At 33.7% G+C, this 16,879-nt stretch overlaps 1 protein-coding gene across 1 annotated transcript in view; it reads left to right on the top strand.

Moving 5' to 3' along the window:
• Positions 1-16,879, top strand: part of LOC117114916 (atlastin-3-like) — a 37,354-nt gene that overhangs the window by 5,612 nt on the left and 14,863 nt on the right. The window contains exons 2-4 of the mRNA XM_033258531.1: positions 1,312-1,333; positions 1,960-2,150; positions 8,690-8,797. Coding sequence (XP_033114422.1) covers positions 1,315-1,333; positions 1,960-2,150; positions 8,690-8,797 — 318 coding nt within the window. The 5' untranslated portion in view covers positions 1,312-1,314. The remainder of the gene's footprint in view (positions 1-1,311; positions 1,334-1,959; positions 2,151-8,689; positions 8,798-16,879) is intronic.

The raw sequence follows: 16,879 nt of genomic DNA, 5'->3' as shown, positions 1-16,879 counted from the left end.
CAGCATTTCCTATTATTTTTAGGGCAAATGTTTTATTAGAGCAATAAAAACATACATGTTGTGAATAATTTGAAAAAGAAAGCGACTCTCTTAATTTGCATAATTAATGACATAAGTTAACTATGAACAGTATGTGACTATTTATGGTTATAGATTTTCAACCCTTCTATTAATATAATGCAAGAGAACATGCATTTGAATAATTTGAAACCTAAATTAAGTTTCTATGTACATTAATCGCAGTGATATGCAAATTCGGTGAATATAAGTTCAAATGTCAATTGTAGCATTTCCGTTCATTTTAGGGCGTATGTTTCATTAAAGCATATAGAACATTCATGTTCTCAACAATTTGAAAAAGAAAGCAACTCTCTCCACCAGCAGTTGCCAAGATATCGGACCCCTATATTTTCATTCTTAATGTACATAATTGAGAGCTCTGTTGCATATTAACACTGCATGTGACCATTGTGTGATAATAGGTTTTCATCCCTTCTAATAACATAATGCAAAAAAACATGCATTTGACTAATTTGAGACCTAAAATAGGTTTTTATGTACAGAGATAAGCAATTCAGTGAATACAAAGTCAGAGATCAAGTGTAGCATGTCCGTTTATTACTTTGGGCAACCTTTCTATTAGAAAGGTTAATTTTGATGGCCAGGTAACACTACTTAAGAACCAAATACGAGGTAAATGTAGATCGGTTACGGTAAACCTGTATTATATTCTCAAAATCCGCAAATTTATTTCCAAAGACGCTTGTACACAACTAGTGCAATTGCTCATGCTGTCACATGTTGATGCCAATGCATTGTACTATGGTCTACCTGTTGCTACCCTTGCTCCGAGCAAAAATCCTTAGAAAAGGTCGGTATGACTGGCTATTGATGCCTCATAGATGTGTAAAACACAACAAAAATCAAATCTGAGTCTTATTTTGCATTTTTTTTTCATGTTTAGGAATGTTTAAATTCTGTTAAATTAGCAAATCATTATAATATGTATTAATCTTTCTATTCCTATTAAACGAAAGTTTGCAGAAATGGGGCATTAAGTTATAACAAAAATGTATTAAAGAATTAATAATAATAATTGGTATTATTGAAAAAAATACTAATTATTAATTAATTATAGGAAAGACTTGAAACATTGAATATATAAATTCTGGAAAACAAAGGATGCACAAGAAATATACTATACTATAATGCAATTTCAAAAAAAAAATAATACAAGCAATGAATTTTCAAATACTACTTTCGTTAAATATGAAACAGGATTGTATTTTTCCTAATTGTTTTTTCTTTCAGATAATGGCCACTTCTGCAAAAGGTAAGATGCGTTGCGATGTATTTTTGTTAGCTTAAATGTTTGCGGAATACAAAATCAGAATTATTCGAATGATTACTTTTTATAAATTATTTAATTGAAGATTTTAATTTCCTCGTTATATGTTACAGCATTGTGATCAAATTATTTTCTTCTTGGGTTAGTAAAATCAAGTCTTCTCGGATAAGGACTTAAAAAACGACTGTCCAGTGTGCACATCTTGGTCGTGTGCACTTTAAAGAGCCTACTGCATCGGGAGAGTAAAGGGTTACTCTGATCCTAAGGTCGATTTCAGCACCTACCGTTGTGAAATGATGTGAACATCATCATGTTGCTACTATAAACACCCCTTTATGGTCGATAGTAGTCACGGATCACGTCTATACTCAATTCAGCACAATGACGCTTATTCTCTTATTCCTGCCTTTAAGATCAGAGGATTATACGTATGAATTACTTGATAATTGGAAGTCATTGTGAATATGAAACACAAATTGAGGTCTTCTGAAAATAAAATAACCAAAGAGAAAACAGTGAGACAATACCTAACATACACTGCACTGCTGCAACAATCTGACTTATAAATATTTAAGACATTGCTTATAATTATTTTCATTATATTTTTTTAGAAGATGGGAAGCCAGTGCAAATAGTTGAGGTGAAAAAAGGCAAGCTCGAACTCCATAAAACAGCACTTGATGCCCTCTTGTTGCAACCTGTGTGCAAGAAAATGCCAGTGATGGTTTTGTCGATAGCTGGTGTATTTCGCTCTGGGAAATCTTACCTACTCAATTTATTAGTCAACCACCTCTCTCAGAATGTTAGTATGCGAAAATAAGCATAAGTTTATTATTTGTGTCTTATTAAATCATGCCAAAGAACCAGAAATATGCTGCAATTATAATAATAATAATTACATTCTCATGTGTGTAGTAATGTTAAGTATATTTCTGAACAATTTATAAATAACGACCAATAAAGGTTTAAACAGTTTCAAAACAACACAATTCGAACCAGCAAATTTTTAATGTTTTAGAAATTCAATATAATGAAATAATAATAAATAACCAGGGAAGAGTGATATAACTAACTAAATAACTTTAGTAACTAAAGTAATAATTAATATTGTATAAATCTTTCAAATAAAGTTATAAATAGTTTTAAAATGTTCAGACTTTAACTGCAAGTTTTTAAATGTTTTCAAATTTTGATGTTTTAAAATGCAAATATTCTAATTTTAAATCCCCATATATGGCAAAATAATAATAATAAAAAAAAAATCAGAAAAAATGCAAGTATTACTCTAATTATTTTAAACCAGTTAACTAGTTTTTGGCCGAAGGAGAAAAAAAAAAAAGAGAAGTAAAGAGTATTTCTCATAAAAGATTATGATTTTCTTGACTTCTTCGTTAATGTCAAATTCAGAGTATGAGGAACGCATCCGCTCGCGTGCTTTTGCCAGTTGCTGTTTGTATACACAATCAAGCGTCCGAGGTAGGCAGGTTGATTGCTTCACGAACCCACATTCTTCTTTATTTTTTTTTTATCTCACCCACTAGTGCCATGTGAGCTCTCATAATAATATATTTTAATTCATCCCACAATTCATTAAATAAATGCGTAATCTGATATACTGAACTTGTTTACGTTGCCGAGTACGTGTCGTTATAAAGTGCGCCATCTCTGAAGAGATTAGTTTTTGTACTTCGTATCTTGCACACTGCAGTCGATCAAGTAGGCCTAAGTTACGTCTGTATAATTGTCAACATCTCTGTCAGAATAATTTTTAACAAATTTGAAATAATATAATAAAAAAACTATATTTCACAATTTCACACGGAAAACAGAACCTAAATAGAGGTAAGGCGAGACCTAGCCTTGTAGTGTTGTTAGGCTAATGTATCCGGCGGATTTACTTAGACCTATAAAAAACAAAATTCAAACATAAAAAGTAGAATAGGTTTGGCGCAGCGTGAAGGTTTGGTTTCCCAACCTTGAGGTCGGGGTCACAATCCCTCGCTGTGCATATCGCTTGTGTCCTTGAGCAAGACACTTTATCTGCATTGCTACTCTCCACCCAGGAGCATAAATGGGTACCTGGTACCTGGTGGGTTTGCTTGCTCCTGCGCTGAATACAGCAGCAGCACTTAAGCATGTGGATCCAATGACCAGGGACAGAAGTGCTTTGTATCTGCAAAGAAAGGCGCTATATAAATATACTGTCCAGGACAGTAAGCACTCTACATCATCTTGCGTAGCTAATCTGTCTAACTACACCACCACTAACGACCAGCTCTCCCTAATGGAAAGGGGGTTATCGTTCTGCCCATCTAACGCACTGAAACCAATCAAAGTATGTGCCGACTTTCATGCGTTTTTACGCAAAGTTAGACTCAGAGAATTCTTTGCTGATGACAATCACACATCTGCTACCCATCCGAAACGACCACTAAAATCATCTACGAAAAAGCCGTGGACCCCTCCTACCGGCAGGAACGTGCACATCGACAGTTTCGTCAACACAGCCAGGGCTCATCTAGACCAATTCCTTACTAACGCTTTGTCCAAATCCACTCCAGACAACTTAAACAAAAACGAACGCAAAGCTATCAAGGACTTAAAAAAACAATTCGGACATTGTTATTAAGGCTGCTGATAAAGGCGGCTCCATTGTTATACTTGACAAAGATGATTACATAAAAGATGCAGAAAATCAGCTGAATAATCCTAATTTTTACAATATTTTGCCTACCGATCCTACTAATGATTATCATAATGATTTACTTGATTTAATGTCTAAGCTCGATCATGTTGATGTTAATTTTAATGATTTCATCCCACAGGAACCTAAACCCGGCCTTTTTTACACTATCACCAAGCTACACAAATTAGGGTATCTTTTTAGCAAGGCCTTGATGTCAGGCTCTCATCCGCTCGCTTCTCTCCCACCATCTTAAAATCCTCCCTCATCTTCGATATTGCCAAGTCGTTATCTATAACCCCTCCTGGTAGAACCATTGTCTCTTGCCGTGGTACCCTCACTGAATTTTTGTCTGTATATATTGATTCTATTCTCAACCCCTACTCTCCAATATCCCCAGCTATATTCAAGATACCACCCACTTACTCAGAAAACTCGAATCTATTTCCACTCTCCCACAAGATGCTATACTTGTTACTATGGATGTGTCATCACTCCATACTAACATCCCTAACAACGAAAGCATCCAAGCTTGCTCCGATTTTCTTCTCTCATTCATTTTCCACTGATGCCGTCTCTGATTTATCATCCATCATCAAGTTCATCCTAATAACAATTTCACATTCAATGGTAAGCACTATTTACAGATTCAGGGTACGGCCATGGGTACTAAGATGGCCCCTTCATACGCCAATATTTTCATGACCAACATCGAGCACAAACTCATATCATCCTTCCCTCTTAAGCCCCTTCAATACTCACGTTACATTGATGATATTTTCTTCATATGGACTTATGGCCACGCCTCACTCACTGATTTTATCACTCATGCTAACAGCTTTCACAATACCATTAAATTCACTGTTGAACTATCTGACTGCCAAATACCCTTTCTTGATGTCCTCGTTAAGTGTTCTAACTGCACTATCAGTTCTTACTTTATGTTCAACCCACTGACTGTCACTCGTATTTTCACTACTCCAGCGCTCATCCTAAATCTTTGAAGTCCTCTATTGTATATAGTCAATGCCTTAGCATAAAACGTATCTGCTCGGACCCACTTGACTATGCTCACCATATTCAAACTATTACCTGTAAATTCCTCACTGCTGGGTACCCCCTCAAATTAATTAAGCATCAGATACAGAAAGCCCACTCTAAACCCCGCAAAGACTTCCTCCATTACAAGCCGAAGCTCTCTAACAATAATCGTATCCCCATTGTCTTAAATTATCACCCCCTCAACCGAACTATTGCCAGTTCTATTCGGAAGGATTTCCCTATCATCCATCAGGATCCTTCCATTCACCATCTTTTCACCGACCCCCTCTCCTAGCCCAACGCCAGCCCCCCAACCTCCGTTTCATCCTTTCCCCCTCACTTTTAACAGCCCCATGCCCAGATCTACAGACAACCACCTATGCAACAAGCCCCGATGCAAAATTTGTAAAATCCTCATCACCGATCAGACCATTCGTATCACTAACCACTCCATAAAACCTCCCAACCTCGCATGCGATTCTCACAACATAATTTATTTAATAACATGTAATATCTGTAACAAAGGCAATAACGTTGGCGAAACCATGAACCCTTTAGATTCCGCATTAACCAACACAAACACGACATTAGGAAAAACGCCCCTGACAAAACCGTAGCCCAACATTTTAATTTGCCCCATCACTCTATTAACAATCTGCGTGTTACCATTATCGACTCTAACTTCAACTCCACTCATCATCGCCGCTTTTCTGAACTTTCCTGGATTATCAAGCTTAAAACTCACACTCATGGCCTTAACAAAGATCTTGACTTTCTAGCTGACTTCACCTTTCACCTCTAAACTGTTTATTCTGGCCCATTATCTCCCACCACTGCTATCTCTCTATTTGTCACTGATCTGTAATAGTTTATATTGATTGTTATTTGCCATATACATTTAAGCATATGCTGTTTAATTAGTCTTTAAGTGCTGTTTTGAGTCATTTCAATTGTAACCCTGAAGAGGGGAGTAGGCTTTTTTAAACAATTTTTTTTTATAAACTGTGTCGGTATAATTTGACTATGTCAGTTTCTATGTTGTTTACTGAATACAGAATGCTGAAAACATTAATGGTCCAAAAAGAAATTTGTTGCCTTGCCAAATCTCGTAAAAGTTAGAAAAAATACATGACACAGGCACATTAAAACATAAGTAGGCCTACATATTCTATGATATTGTTATATATTGCATTGAAATTTAAAAATATGACCTATAAGCAATTAAATATTAGACATTGAGATATTATTTTATACTTGTATTAAAAATATATATTAATATAAATATATAATTGAATTAAAATTACATTAAAGGTAGGAAAGAAACCTATTGAAACTATCCAAATTTTACAATTGCTTTAAAGCAATTACACAGTAAAATTGAATCACAATTTATTAAAAGTAAGCTAAATATAAAATGCAAAATAATTGCATAGCATTGCACATTTTATAAAAGGTTGTTAAATAAATAATCAAAGTAGAGCGTTTCGTTTCACTGTCGAGTTATGCTTTTAATTGTTGGTAAGTGAACAACAATAAAACGTTCAGCAGATTTTCTAACACTTTCAAGATCTTTTTTGTTAGTTTTAACTGTCAAAATGCTTTCTATTATAGACTGATAAAACATTATGAGGATAGTATTATAGTCCACCTTAGTTTTTTTTTAACTGTCTCAAAAAGTACAATCTTTCACTACCTTTCCCCTGCATGCTTTAAGTTTCATATACTGTACAAGTATATACAATTGTCGACTTACAGTACATCTGTTTATATACGAGGAAAGACAATTCTATCTGTCTTTAAATGATTTGGTGCGTCTCTATGCATTTCAGGTGTTATTCCACTTTTCGGAAATTTGTGTTGGGAGTCCCTAAAATGCCGAAAACTTTTTTTTTCCCCTGTTAGTGCTTTTGATGCTGCTTCTTCTTTTTGTCTATTCTTTTTTCTTTACTTCACTTTCTTTGTAGATTTCTGCATTTGCACCTTTTTCCTGGGCAACCGGTGTTCGCTTTTGTAGCCTTTGTAAATGTTTCTCGCAACACTGTAGTGAGGCGTTAGTCTATTTCTAGTGGAGAAATTTCGTGATGTGCATAGCTTTATCGATTACTTCCTGTGTCTTACCAGAATCTGGGTGGATCTTGCTGTTTTCTATCACTTCGTCAGACCATAGATCAGATGTTTCACGATATGGTTCCAGGACCATCGGTGAAATATAGAGCGTATATTGTAAGATGATTATTGCCCTCGCCTCTCCTTGGGAGAGGTGAAGGGTATTCCACTAGCACGCGTATCTGTCTGTGCGTTGGTCTGTCTGTGGTGAGTCCTTCCTGCCGCATAACTCAAAAACTACTTAACCAAATAATCTCAAACTTTCACACATTATATTTAATGTATCTCGGCCCTCCACGAATTTGATACTTATTAGATGTAGGATGCAGATTTTCGAACGTTATTTATATTTTATATATTTTTCGGTCGTAACTGAGAGAGCAAACTCAAGCGGATCGTTCGAACAAGTCGTTTGGCTAGGACACACTCAATTAATTAATTAATCAATCAATCAATCAATCAATCAATGGATTTATAAGGCGCATAATACAGCAGTCTCTATGCGGATCGACAGTGGACCAACTCGAGGGTTTGTAAGCTCAAATTATCTTGTTCCATATTGGGTTGACTCGTTTGTTGTTTTTGAAAGCAAGATCTAATGTGACCATCCTCACTAAATTATAACATTTGGGTTTGTAATCAAAGATTATCCTCTTCCATATTGCGTTGACTAGTTTTCTGTTTTGGACAGCAAGATCTAATGTGACATTCTTAGGTGTATTTTTACATTCCCTAACCGGGTGATCCCCTAAGCAGAGTGTATGATTAAAGGGTTGGTATTCTACATATCTTTGAAAGATAATATTTATATGATTTGCATATGGAGTTATATGGATCATGAATTGTTTGTTCGTTATTTGGTAATTTTTGAAGTGGCAGAACACATGTCCACTTTTCAGGTGAGCAAAGCTATTACTTTATTAGGCAATTTTTAGATATGAATTGTTAAGTCTGTTTCCAGTACATCAATGTGTTGATCCACGATATACGATCTAGTACAGTTTGAGGTAGTTTACTTGATTTGAAATCATAAATTTCGTATGTTATTCCGTTTACTGTTACGGTTCCATTGGCTAGTAGCTTATTTTTTGCTTTTATTGTGTTGATTTTATTAAGTTAATTATCCACTTGTCTATGTTCTCCAAACTCACAAAATATGTGTGGCCTTAAAATTGGGGTAGCCAACCATTGCACTAAGCAGCACCCTTTCCGAACTTCAAGTTCAGTTGCACAGCATTTTCGTTGAATTGTGAACTTGGCCGACAAATCGGGATTCCTATAGAATTGTATTTTTTCATGTAATGAAAAATAATAATTTTAAAATGAATAAATAATATTTGATGAATTCCAGCGATTTCTATTTTTTTCTAATTTAGGAAAATCAAACATGCTGTACACTTGAACATGACATGTAGTTCATGGGAAGGTACAGACACAGTATAGAAAGCCACTGTCATCATTAATGATAATGTTAAGGTTTTGTTATAAAATTTACTGATTTTATTCAATAGGTCGATAAAACAGGCGGATTTCCTTGGAGGTCTGGTATTGACAGGGTGACAACTGGTATTTGGATGTGGAGTAAAATTTTTACCATTATATTACCTAACGGTAAAGAAGTAAGTTAAATTCGCTTATGTTTTACAGTCACATACAAGGGGCCTATTTTAATCATATATAAAATTGCAATTATAAAAGTGGTGCCAGTTGTGTGGAATGGAATCAGGAGTTTCCTAAGTACTCCGTTGTAACACATTGGTTGCTGCTGACACATTTAATATTACATGACCAATGGCTTTAATCTGGTCCCTAATCAGTCGGGAACTGAAAAACTGGGCTAAGTACAATGCAACTATAAGTAGTACTATTTAAAATATTTCATATTATTGTTAAGTTATTTATTCAGGTAAGTACAGTTTCTAAATCACTAATCATTTTTTATTCGGTTTACCTACTTACTTAGCAGGTAAACTGCTATGTCAGGAGCGTACTAGGCGCTTTGACGATTTACTTCTATCCTGTTCTGTCGTTGACTTAGTCCAAAATGCTGTTGGGATGGAGACACGATCCTGACCAACTCCTTCAACTTGGTCAAACCAATCATACGGGTGTGACCTCGTGGGTGGGTCCCTGTTGGTATGGCTTTAATGTTAATTGCTTCTTGAGGGGGTGGGGTCCAATGGGCCAGGGGTCCAAAGAAGCGTAGACAAAGTGAGCATGTTTTTCCTGTAATAAGTGATGTGTGTCAAACCTTTTTATACGTATAATAATATGTCAAGTTTGGCTGACATATGTTTGGTGAGCATCTATATTTTGGAAGCACACATGAGGATGGACAGAATAAGTGAATTATAGAGATTTACCTTGGTTTTTCTAAAGATGTGACTGTTTTTCCAAATTTTAGTCATGCTGTTAAAAGCAGATGTGACCAAGACTATGCGTCTATAAATGTCAGGACCTGGTCTTATGTCACAGGACGAGCTTAAAATGCTTCCAAGATATGTAAAGGATTGATTATACAATGTTTCTATTTATTAACTTGGTGACTAAGGAACTTGCTAAGAGATTGTAGCCTAGTTTTTGCCCAGTTAATAGGCGAAGAATTCTACTAGTACTGGTATGAACATTTATATTATGCTTTTTCCTTGCGGTTATTATTCAACAAAATAAAAACATAACACGAACAATAAACACAACATTCAGAAAATAATAATTGGAAGTACTAGGCAAACAATCACCAAGTGGGTCTTGAGTGCCTGTTTAAAATATTGGGATCAGAAATGTCCCTAAGTTCAGTTAGGAGATTATTTCAGATTCTTTGCAGCGTGACAAGAAAAAGAAAAACTTCCAATTTCCTTAGAATGACGTGGGACAGTAAAACGTGCAGATGAAGCAAATCGAGTGGAATGTATCGGAATTCTTTAGCTGATAAAATTACATAAATTGGCAGGATAAAGACCACTGATACATGTGTGGACAAATACAATTACCTTGAACATAATTTTACAATTAACCGGCAGCCAATGGAGGTCATGTAAGAGAGGGGAGGAGTGTGTGCGAGGTTCACATAAAAAAATAAAAAAAAACTAAGCAAGCATTGGAATTTTGCAATCTCTGCAGTCTATCTAAGACTTTTTTTTCAGGCGCGATCTACAAATTATCCCTAACGACAGAAGCGGGTCAAACACGTTTCCTGTTGTTATATGATTAGCTCTCCAAACACGTCTGTGAAATACCGTTTGGAAGCTTGTCATCAATTCGAGCAGTTTAATCCGTTTGGAAGTTGACTCCTCCCCATTTCATATGGCTGACTACTCGTGAATGGTAGATGTTAAGCGTGTTCAGCAGAATGTGGATCTGATCGTGAATTATACAACTTAAAAAAACGTGTTGAACCTGCCTAGCCTATGTAGGCCTAGGCCTATATAGTACATTAGTAGCCTATTACCGTAAAATGCTAGACCAACGCTAGATGACAGAGCAAGAAGAAATGTTTATAATTAAAGGCCTATAATTCATTAATTTTGCTTGTTAGGGCAACCCCAAATATTTTTCATATTCTACAAGGCCACACTGTACCTGTAGGTTGTATAGAAGCAAGGGCGTCGATCCGTGGTTTGAAGTGGGGGTGGGGGAGGCGAAATTCATAAATAAGAAAGCTTTGGGCCGTAGGCTCAAGCTTTGTTTGGGGCCAGATGGCCGCCAAGGTTTTACGGGGTGAGGCCCCGGAAGCTCCAGCGCCAATATCATTTTATAAGTCGTATCTAATTGATTTTAAGGAATGCAATTAACATTTATTTTCACTCTTCATTTTCAAAGGGAGGGACTTTTTTTTAGATTAGGAGTGTAGACCACCTCAGTCCCACCATAAGGTAAGAAAATTTATGATTATGACACCTTTAGTTGGCCAAAAATGGCACTCTCAGGCTAAATTTGAATATAATTTTTATTTTTATCCACTTTTTTTTTCTCTTTTGTGGGGTTGTCCCACTTTTATTCATAAGTTCAGCATACACAGTATAATTTGTAAAGAGTTGTTCAATATAGCTTCTTAAAATATCTTTCACCATTTTTTTTCTTACTTTCAATTGAAATTTATGCATATCGGTCAAAGTGTACAATTACCATGCATTTTTCTATTTTTTTTTTCTGTCATTTTAATAAAGGATATAACAAAAAGTCAAGCATTTGTTTAGGCTATTTTTTTAAATTTAAGTTTGTTCGCTTGTATTTATAAAGACTATATACAATATTTATAGGCTACATTATTTTTTCTAAATAGTTTTCCTTCAGACTATAATGTGGTGAAATTGTTTTCACAAAATTTAACCAATATATATTTTTTAAATATCATTAACCATTTCTTTTTTGTTTTTTCATTGTTAATTAAGAAATCACAGCTTAATAAACTCTTTAATTCCAATAAAAACATAACCCAAGGACATTGTTTCCCAAGTCCGAGTCTGTACTTAACTTTACTTTTATAGATACAGATGTAAAAATAGATAGAATTTCATTTGTTCGTTCAGCATAGCATCCTTGAACAATTTTATTCCATTCTATTTGTTCATTTATATCAAAATTGCATATTTTTAACATACAATAAAGTTTTACCCAACTAAATTCTATATTCTTACATTTGAATAACATTATGTTCTTCATCCTCCTGTATATTGCAAAACTCACATAGATTGTTGTTCGATATATTCCACAGTTTAAGTATAGATCGCGTAGGTAAGATTATGTGTATTAATTTATAGTTGAAATGAGCAATTTTCTTCATATGCATCATTGAATTCACTTTGTTTTTCCAACACAGTGGGCAGTCGATTGTGTTGATTTGTAAAGTAGTTTCCCCTTTACTTTGAGCTTTTGGTACAATATATTTGTCATTAATGAATGATAAGTAAAAATCTTTAACTTTTTGTTTTTTTTAAATAATAGTGTCGTTGGATTGACATTTTTTTTCACCATGTATTACACAAACAAATTGGTTTACAATAATTTCTTTCCATATTTTCGGAATTGCATTAATTAATGCCACATATTCTATTAGTGTATTTGGCGTTTTTTGACAATTTTGGAATTATCTCATCAATCTTTGTTAGTCGGTTATTTACAATTATATCATTTATGTTTTTAAAATTTGATTCTACCCATGTTTTACAAAAAAAAAAAAGGTTTTCCGTTGAACTGAATAAATTTATTTTCCCAAAGCCTTTGCTTTTTTACTTCACAGATACATTGTGGGTGCGAAGCATGTATATTATTGTATTTTTCACATACATAAAGCATATTCCTATAAAATGTAGGCAACTGTTTTAATGAACTATGCTTTTCAAAGTTCATATCTGTCATACATAATGCATATGTTACAGAAAACATGTAAAACCATGGAATATATTTCCATTTACCTGGGTCAGGACTATTACCCAACTTAAATTAAGGGAATCGATTACACAGTTGAGATAGATCATTTTTAGGCCTCCTTTCATAATATCTTGTATAATTATATCTTGTTTTATTTTTGCTTTTTCCCCACTCCATAAGAATTTATACAAAATGTTATTAACTTTAGGGATAAAGTTTTTGGGAATATCTATGATACTTGCATTATATGTAAGTTTTGATAAAGGAAGTGTCTTTATAATTGTAATTTTCTCAAAAAAAGGACAAATTTCTTTTTTCCCATGTTTTTAAAAACGTGCTCTAAATTAGAAACTTTTTTCCCCATTTTTTTTTGCAATGCAAGTAAGTTTATCGTATCCTATATATATTCCTAAAAACTTTATAGGTTCTTGAACGAACGAGATGTTACAAGCATTACCTTTCTTATTTTTATTACTTCCAATCCACACACCTTTCGTTTTATTTTTATTAAGTTTCAAACCTGACACTTCACAAAACAATTCAATTTCTTTAATGAAACTAGCTATGCTATTTTAATCCTTTGCAAAAATCACAGTATCATCAGCAAGTTGTGCTATTTTACCAGTATTCAGAACCTCGTTTGAAGACGGCAGCTTAATGCCTTTGCACAGAGGATTGTTTCTTATGTTAATTGCCATTAACTCTACAACTAAAACAAATAATAAGGAGGACATAGGACATCCTTGGCGTATCCCGCCATTCATAATAAGACTCTTTGATGTCCACCCATCATTAATACAGCGGCTTTCTGTATCGGTGTACATTACATCTACCCAATGTATGAATTGTTTTCCAAAGCCAAAATATTTTATAGACTTCTACAGAGTCAAAGGCCTCTTCGAAGTCAGTAAAAATTAAAGCTCCCTCTTTATTATTAGTGTCTGTATATTCAAGTAAGTCCTCGATCAATCTAATGCTTTCGCCCGCAAATCTACCATGGATATATCCCTTTTGGTCATGGTTAATTACTGTACTTATTACAAATTGCATTCTCTTTGCAAGTAAGTGAGCGGCTATTTTGTAATCAACATTTAGAAGTGTTTTTGGTCTCCAATTGGCTGAATTTTCTCGCTCGCCTTTTATATACAATAAAGTTATAATACCTCTTCGTTGTGTTGTTGATAATTTACCATTTTCATAACTAAAGTTAAGGGCCTTACACACTGTGCAACTAATTGCATCCCAAAATTTACGGTAAAATTCTACTGTTAGTCCATCTGTACCTGGACTTTTATTTAAACACATTTTAAAAACTGCATTTTTACATTCCTCAAGTGTTAATAGACCTTCGCATTTATTTTTATCTTCGACTGACAGTGTGTTGACGACGGAGCTGTTGATATATTTGTGGATGTTTGAGTTAGGAATTTCTTTCAGTTGATAAAGTTGTTTAACGAAGTTTACTTGTTCTTTAAGAATTTCCTTAGTGTCTTTGGTATATTTTCCATTGTTTTTTAAAACAGATGTGATGCGCTTCTCTAGCCAAATAAAAAACTTTGTGTTTTCTTCTCCTTTTTCAATCCACTGTATTCTGGGTCTAGTTTGTGCTCCTTTAGCCTCAAATAAGTATATATAGTCTAGGTCGTTTATTTTATTTCTTAATAGTTTATCTCTTTTCTTATCATAGGCAATATCCAATTGCGTAGGTGATTCTATGATTTCTTTATATAATTTTTCTTTATTTACATTTTTTTGTTTTTTCTTTTTTTTACAATATTTACACGAAAATTCTTTAATCTTTACTTTTAGATATTCCCAAATTATTGCTGGATTAAGATTATATTCATTTTCTATTGTGTTTTCTATTACTTTTAAAATATTAAAGGTATATTTTTCCTCATTTAAAAACTATTATTTAGCTTCAAAATTCCGGGCCCTCTTTTTTCTTCATCATTTAAAATTCTAAGTGATATGGCTTGATGGTCTGAAAAAATAGACGGTCTTATATCGGTGTCTATTACTTCACCATTTTTGTATAGGGAGTTAGATATGCACCAAAAATCCAACCTTTTGTACATATTTTTCTACTCCATGTAAATTGTGTTTTGTTTTTATTGCCTTTCCTTCAAATATCGGAAAGATTATGTTTGGTCATGCAATTTTTTAGCATCAGTGGGGATTTGTCATAGCTGAGGTTTATACTGTTTCTCTGATCAAGTTTATATTGTAATATACAATTCATATCACCACCCATTAACGTGTACTCATCTTTACCTTTGCAAAGGATGTTAATTTTATTTTCTAGTTTCTTAAGAAATAATAATCTTTCTTTGTAGTTATTTGGGGCGTAGACGTTTATCAGATTAAAAATATTTTTTTTTTGTATTTTAAATTTATGATAAGTAGTCTTCCATCTTTGTCAATATATTTGCATTTTATATCTAATTCAGGTTTTAATAAAATAGAGACACCTCTAGTGTTAGATGTTCCAAAACTATGGAACGATGTTCCTTTGCACAATGAATCATAAACATTAACAGATGCGTTTCTTGTAGGAAAACGATATCGGCTTTTTGTTCATCGAACCACTTAAAAACTTTTCTCCTTTTATAAATATCTCCGAGTCCTCTGACATTTATTGAAACTAAATGTAAAGGATTGTTATGTTGTTTTCTTTTCATTTTGTTTTTATTATTATTTTATTTAGGTTTTTTTTTATATTTAATTTTCGTTAATTAGATAAGATATTATTTACATCTAGAATTAGTTCAGTTCAACATGTGATTAAGGACTTAATACTAAAGGACTCAACTTACAGAATCAGATTTTTTCTCTTTCTTTTCCACGTTTTTTTCACCGCTCTCGGTGAGTTTCTTTCTTTTGCTAGTGGCAAAGTTTTGCCTCGCTACGGAGGCAGATTCAATTACAGCTTTTTCTTGTTTGTCTGTCGCAAAGTCTGTGATTGGTCACATTCCTTTGATTGCCTTGTTTGCTTTGTCAGTATGCTTGTTTTCCTGATCAGCTTTTTCTATTTTCTTCTTTTCTTGTTTTTTAATAATTTCTTTAGACTTTTTAGTAGTTGGAAGGCTTGCTTTTCAGTTGTTTAAACGTTCTCGTTGTAGGTAAGGGTTTTTACCCTTTTAACTGCCTCCTTCATTATTTCTTGAACCTTTTGGTCCAAATCGATGGAATCAGAGGCGTCCACTTTTAAATAAAAAAAAAAAAAGAAAAAAAGAAAATTTGGGAGGGCTGGTCCCCTTAAATCTGCCACTGAAATAATCATCATAAAAAAAAAATTAAAAATTTTCCTTGTAATCATAATTATGCCCGCTTATATATTTCGTGCAGACTAATTTTCATAAAAATAATGCTATAATATACTGATCAGCTTGTGACGTATTCGAACCAAATAAGATAAACTAAAAACAGTCAATAATTTAGTCTCCTTGCATACTGTACAGTACTTTTAAAATCAATCAAGAGGTTTTTCCTTTCCTCCACTTTTTAAATTTCTAGTTTACGATCAAACAGGCTGAGGGAAGCACACAAAACATCAGCTAGCATTTTTATTTTACAAACACAAAGGTGATTTACTTAAATTATTATTTTCAGTGATGGCTCCAGGAAAGCGAAATAGAGGGGGGACAGGGAGGGACTTTCACAATTTGGGAAACTAGGTGACCTCAACCCCACTATGGTTGGAGCTGAGGTAGGATTTATGATTATGACACCTCTAGGTGACAGAAAATGGCACTCTCAGATCTAAATTCTAATTATAATTTTTCTTTTTTTATCAATTAAAAAATAATATAATTGTAAACAATTGGGTGGGGGGTCGTCTCAGCCCCACTTGACTTCGCCACTGATGGAGCCATTGCGAGATTGCGTCAATGTAACACTGGAGTGTGTAAACCTGTGGTATCACTAATTACATAAATCGAAATAGATAGACAAGTCTGTGTCAAAGGCTGCATAATTATTGTTTAACAACAGTTATATGATATTAAATTGACTAACAATTTGTTTTTAAATTAACAAAAACAGTAATCAATGTATGCAGTTGTTATTAAACACTAGTATATAAGTACGGGTCATGCGAAAGGAATAAATCGTTATTAGTAGAAATTGTGCACTTTTCAATCAATCAATCAATCAATTTCTCTTTGAAAAACAAATACAAAGCAAATGAGATTGAAATAGAGGAAAACAAAAATATGTATGTATACACTGAGGCATTTGTCTAAGGCTTACATAAAGTAGCAGATGCAATAAAACAAAAATAAAATAGGTCTGCCTATTTTACTGGTTTCAATAGTAATTATCTTAATTTA

This window comes from Anneissia japonica, unplaced genomic scaffold (assembly GCF_011630105.1).
Source record: "Anneissia japonica isolate Jap-2015-1 unplaced genomic scaffold, ASM1163010v1 scaffold586_len169585_cov113, whole genome shotgun sequence".
NCBI lineage: Eukaryota > Metazoa > Echinodermata > Crinoidea > Comatulida > Comatulidae > Anneissia > Anneissia japonica.
The sequence above is the reverse complement of the archived record's forward strand: the minus strand, read 5'-3'. Positions and strand labels throughout refer to the sequence as shown.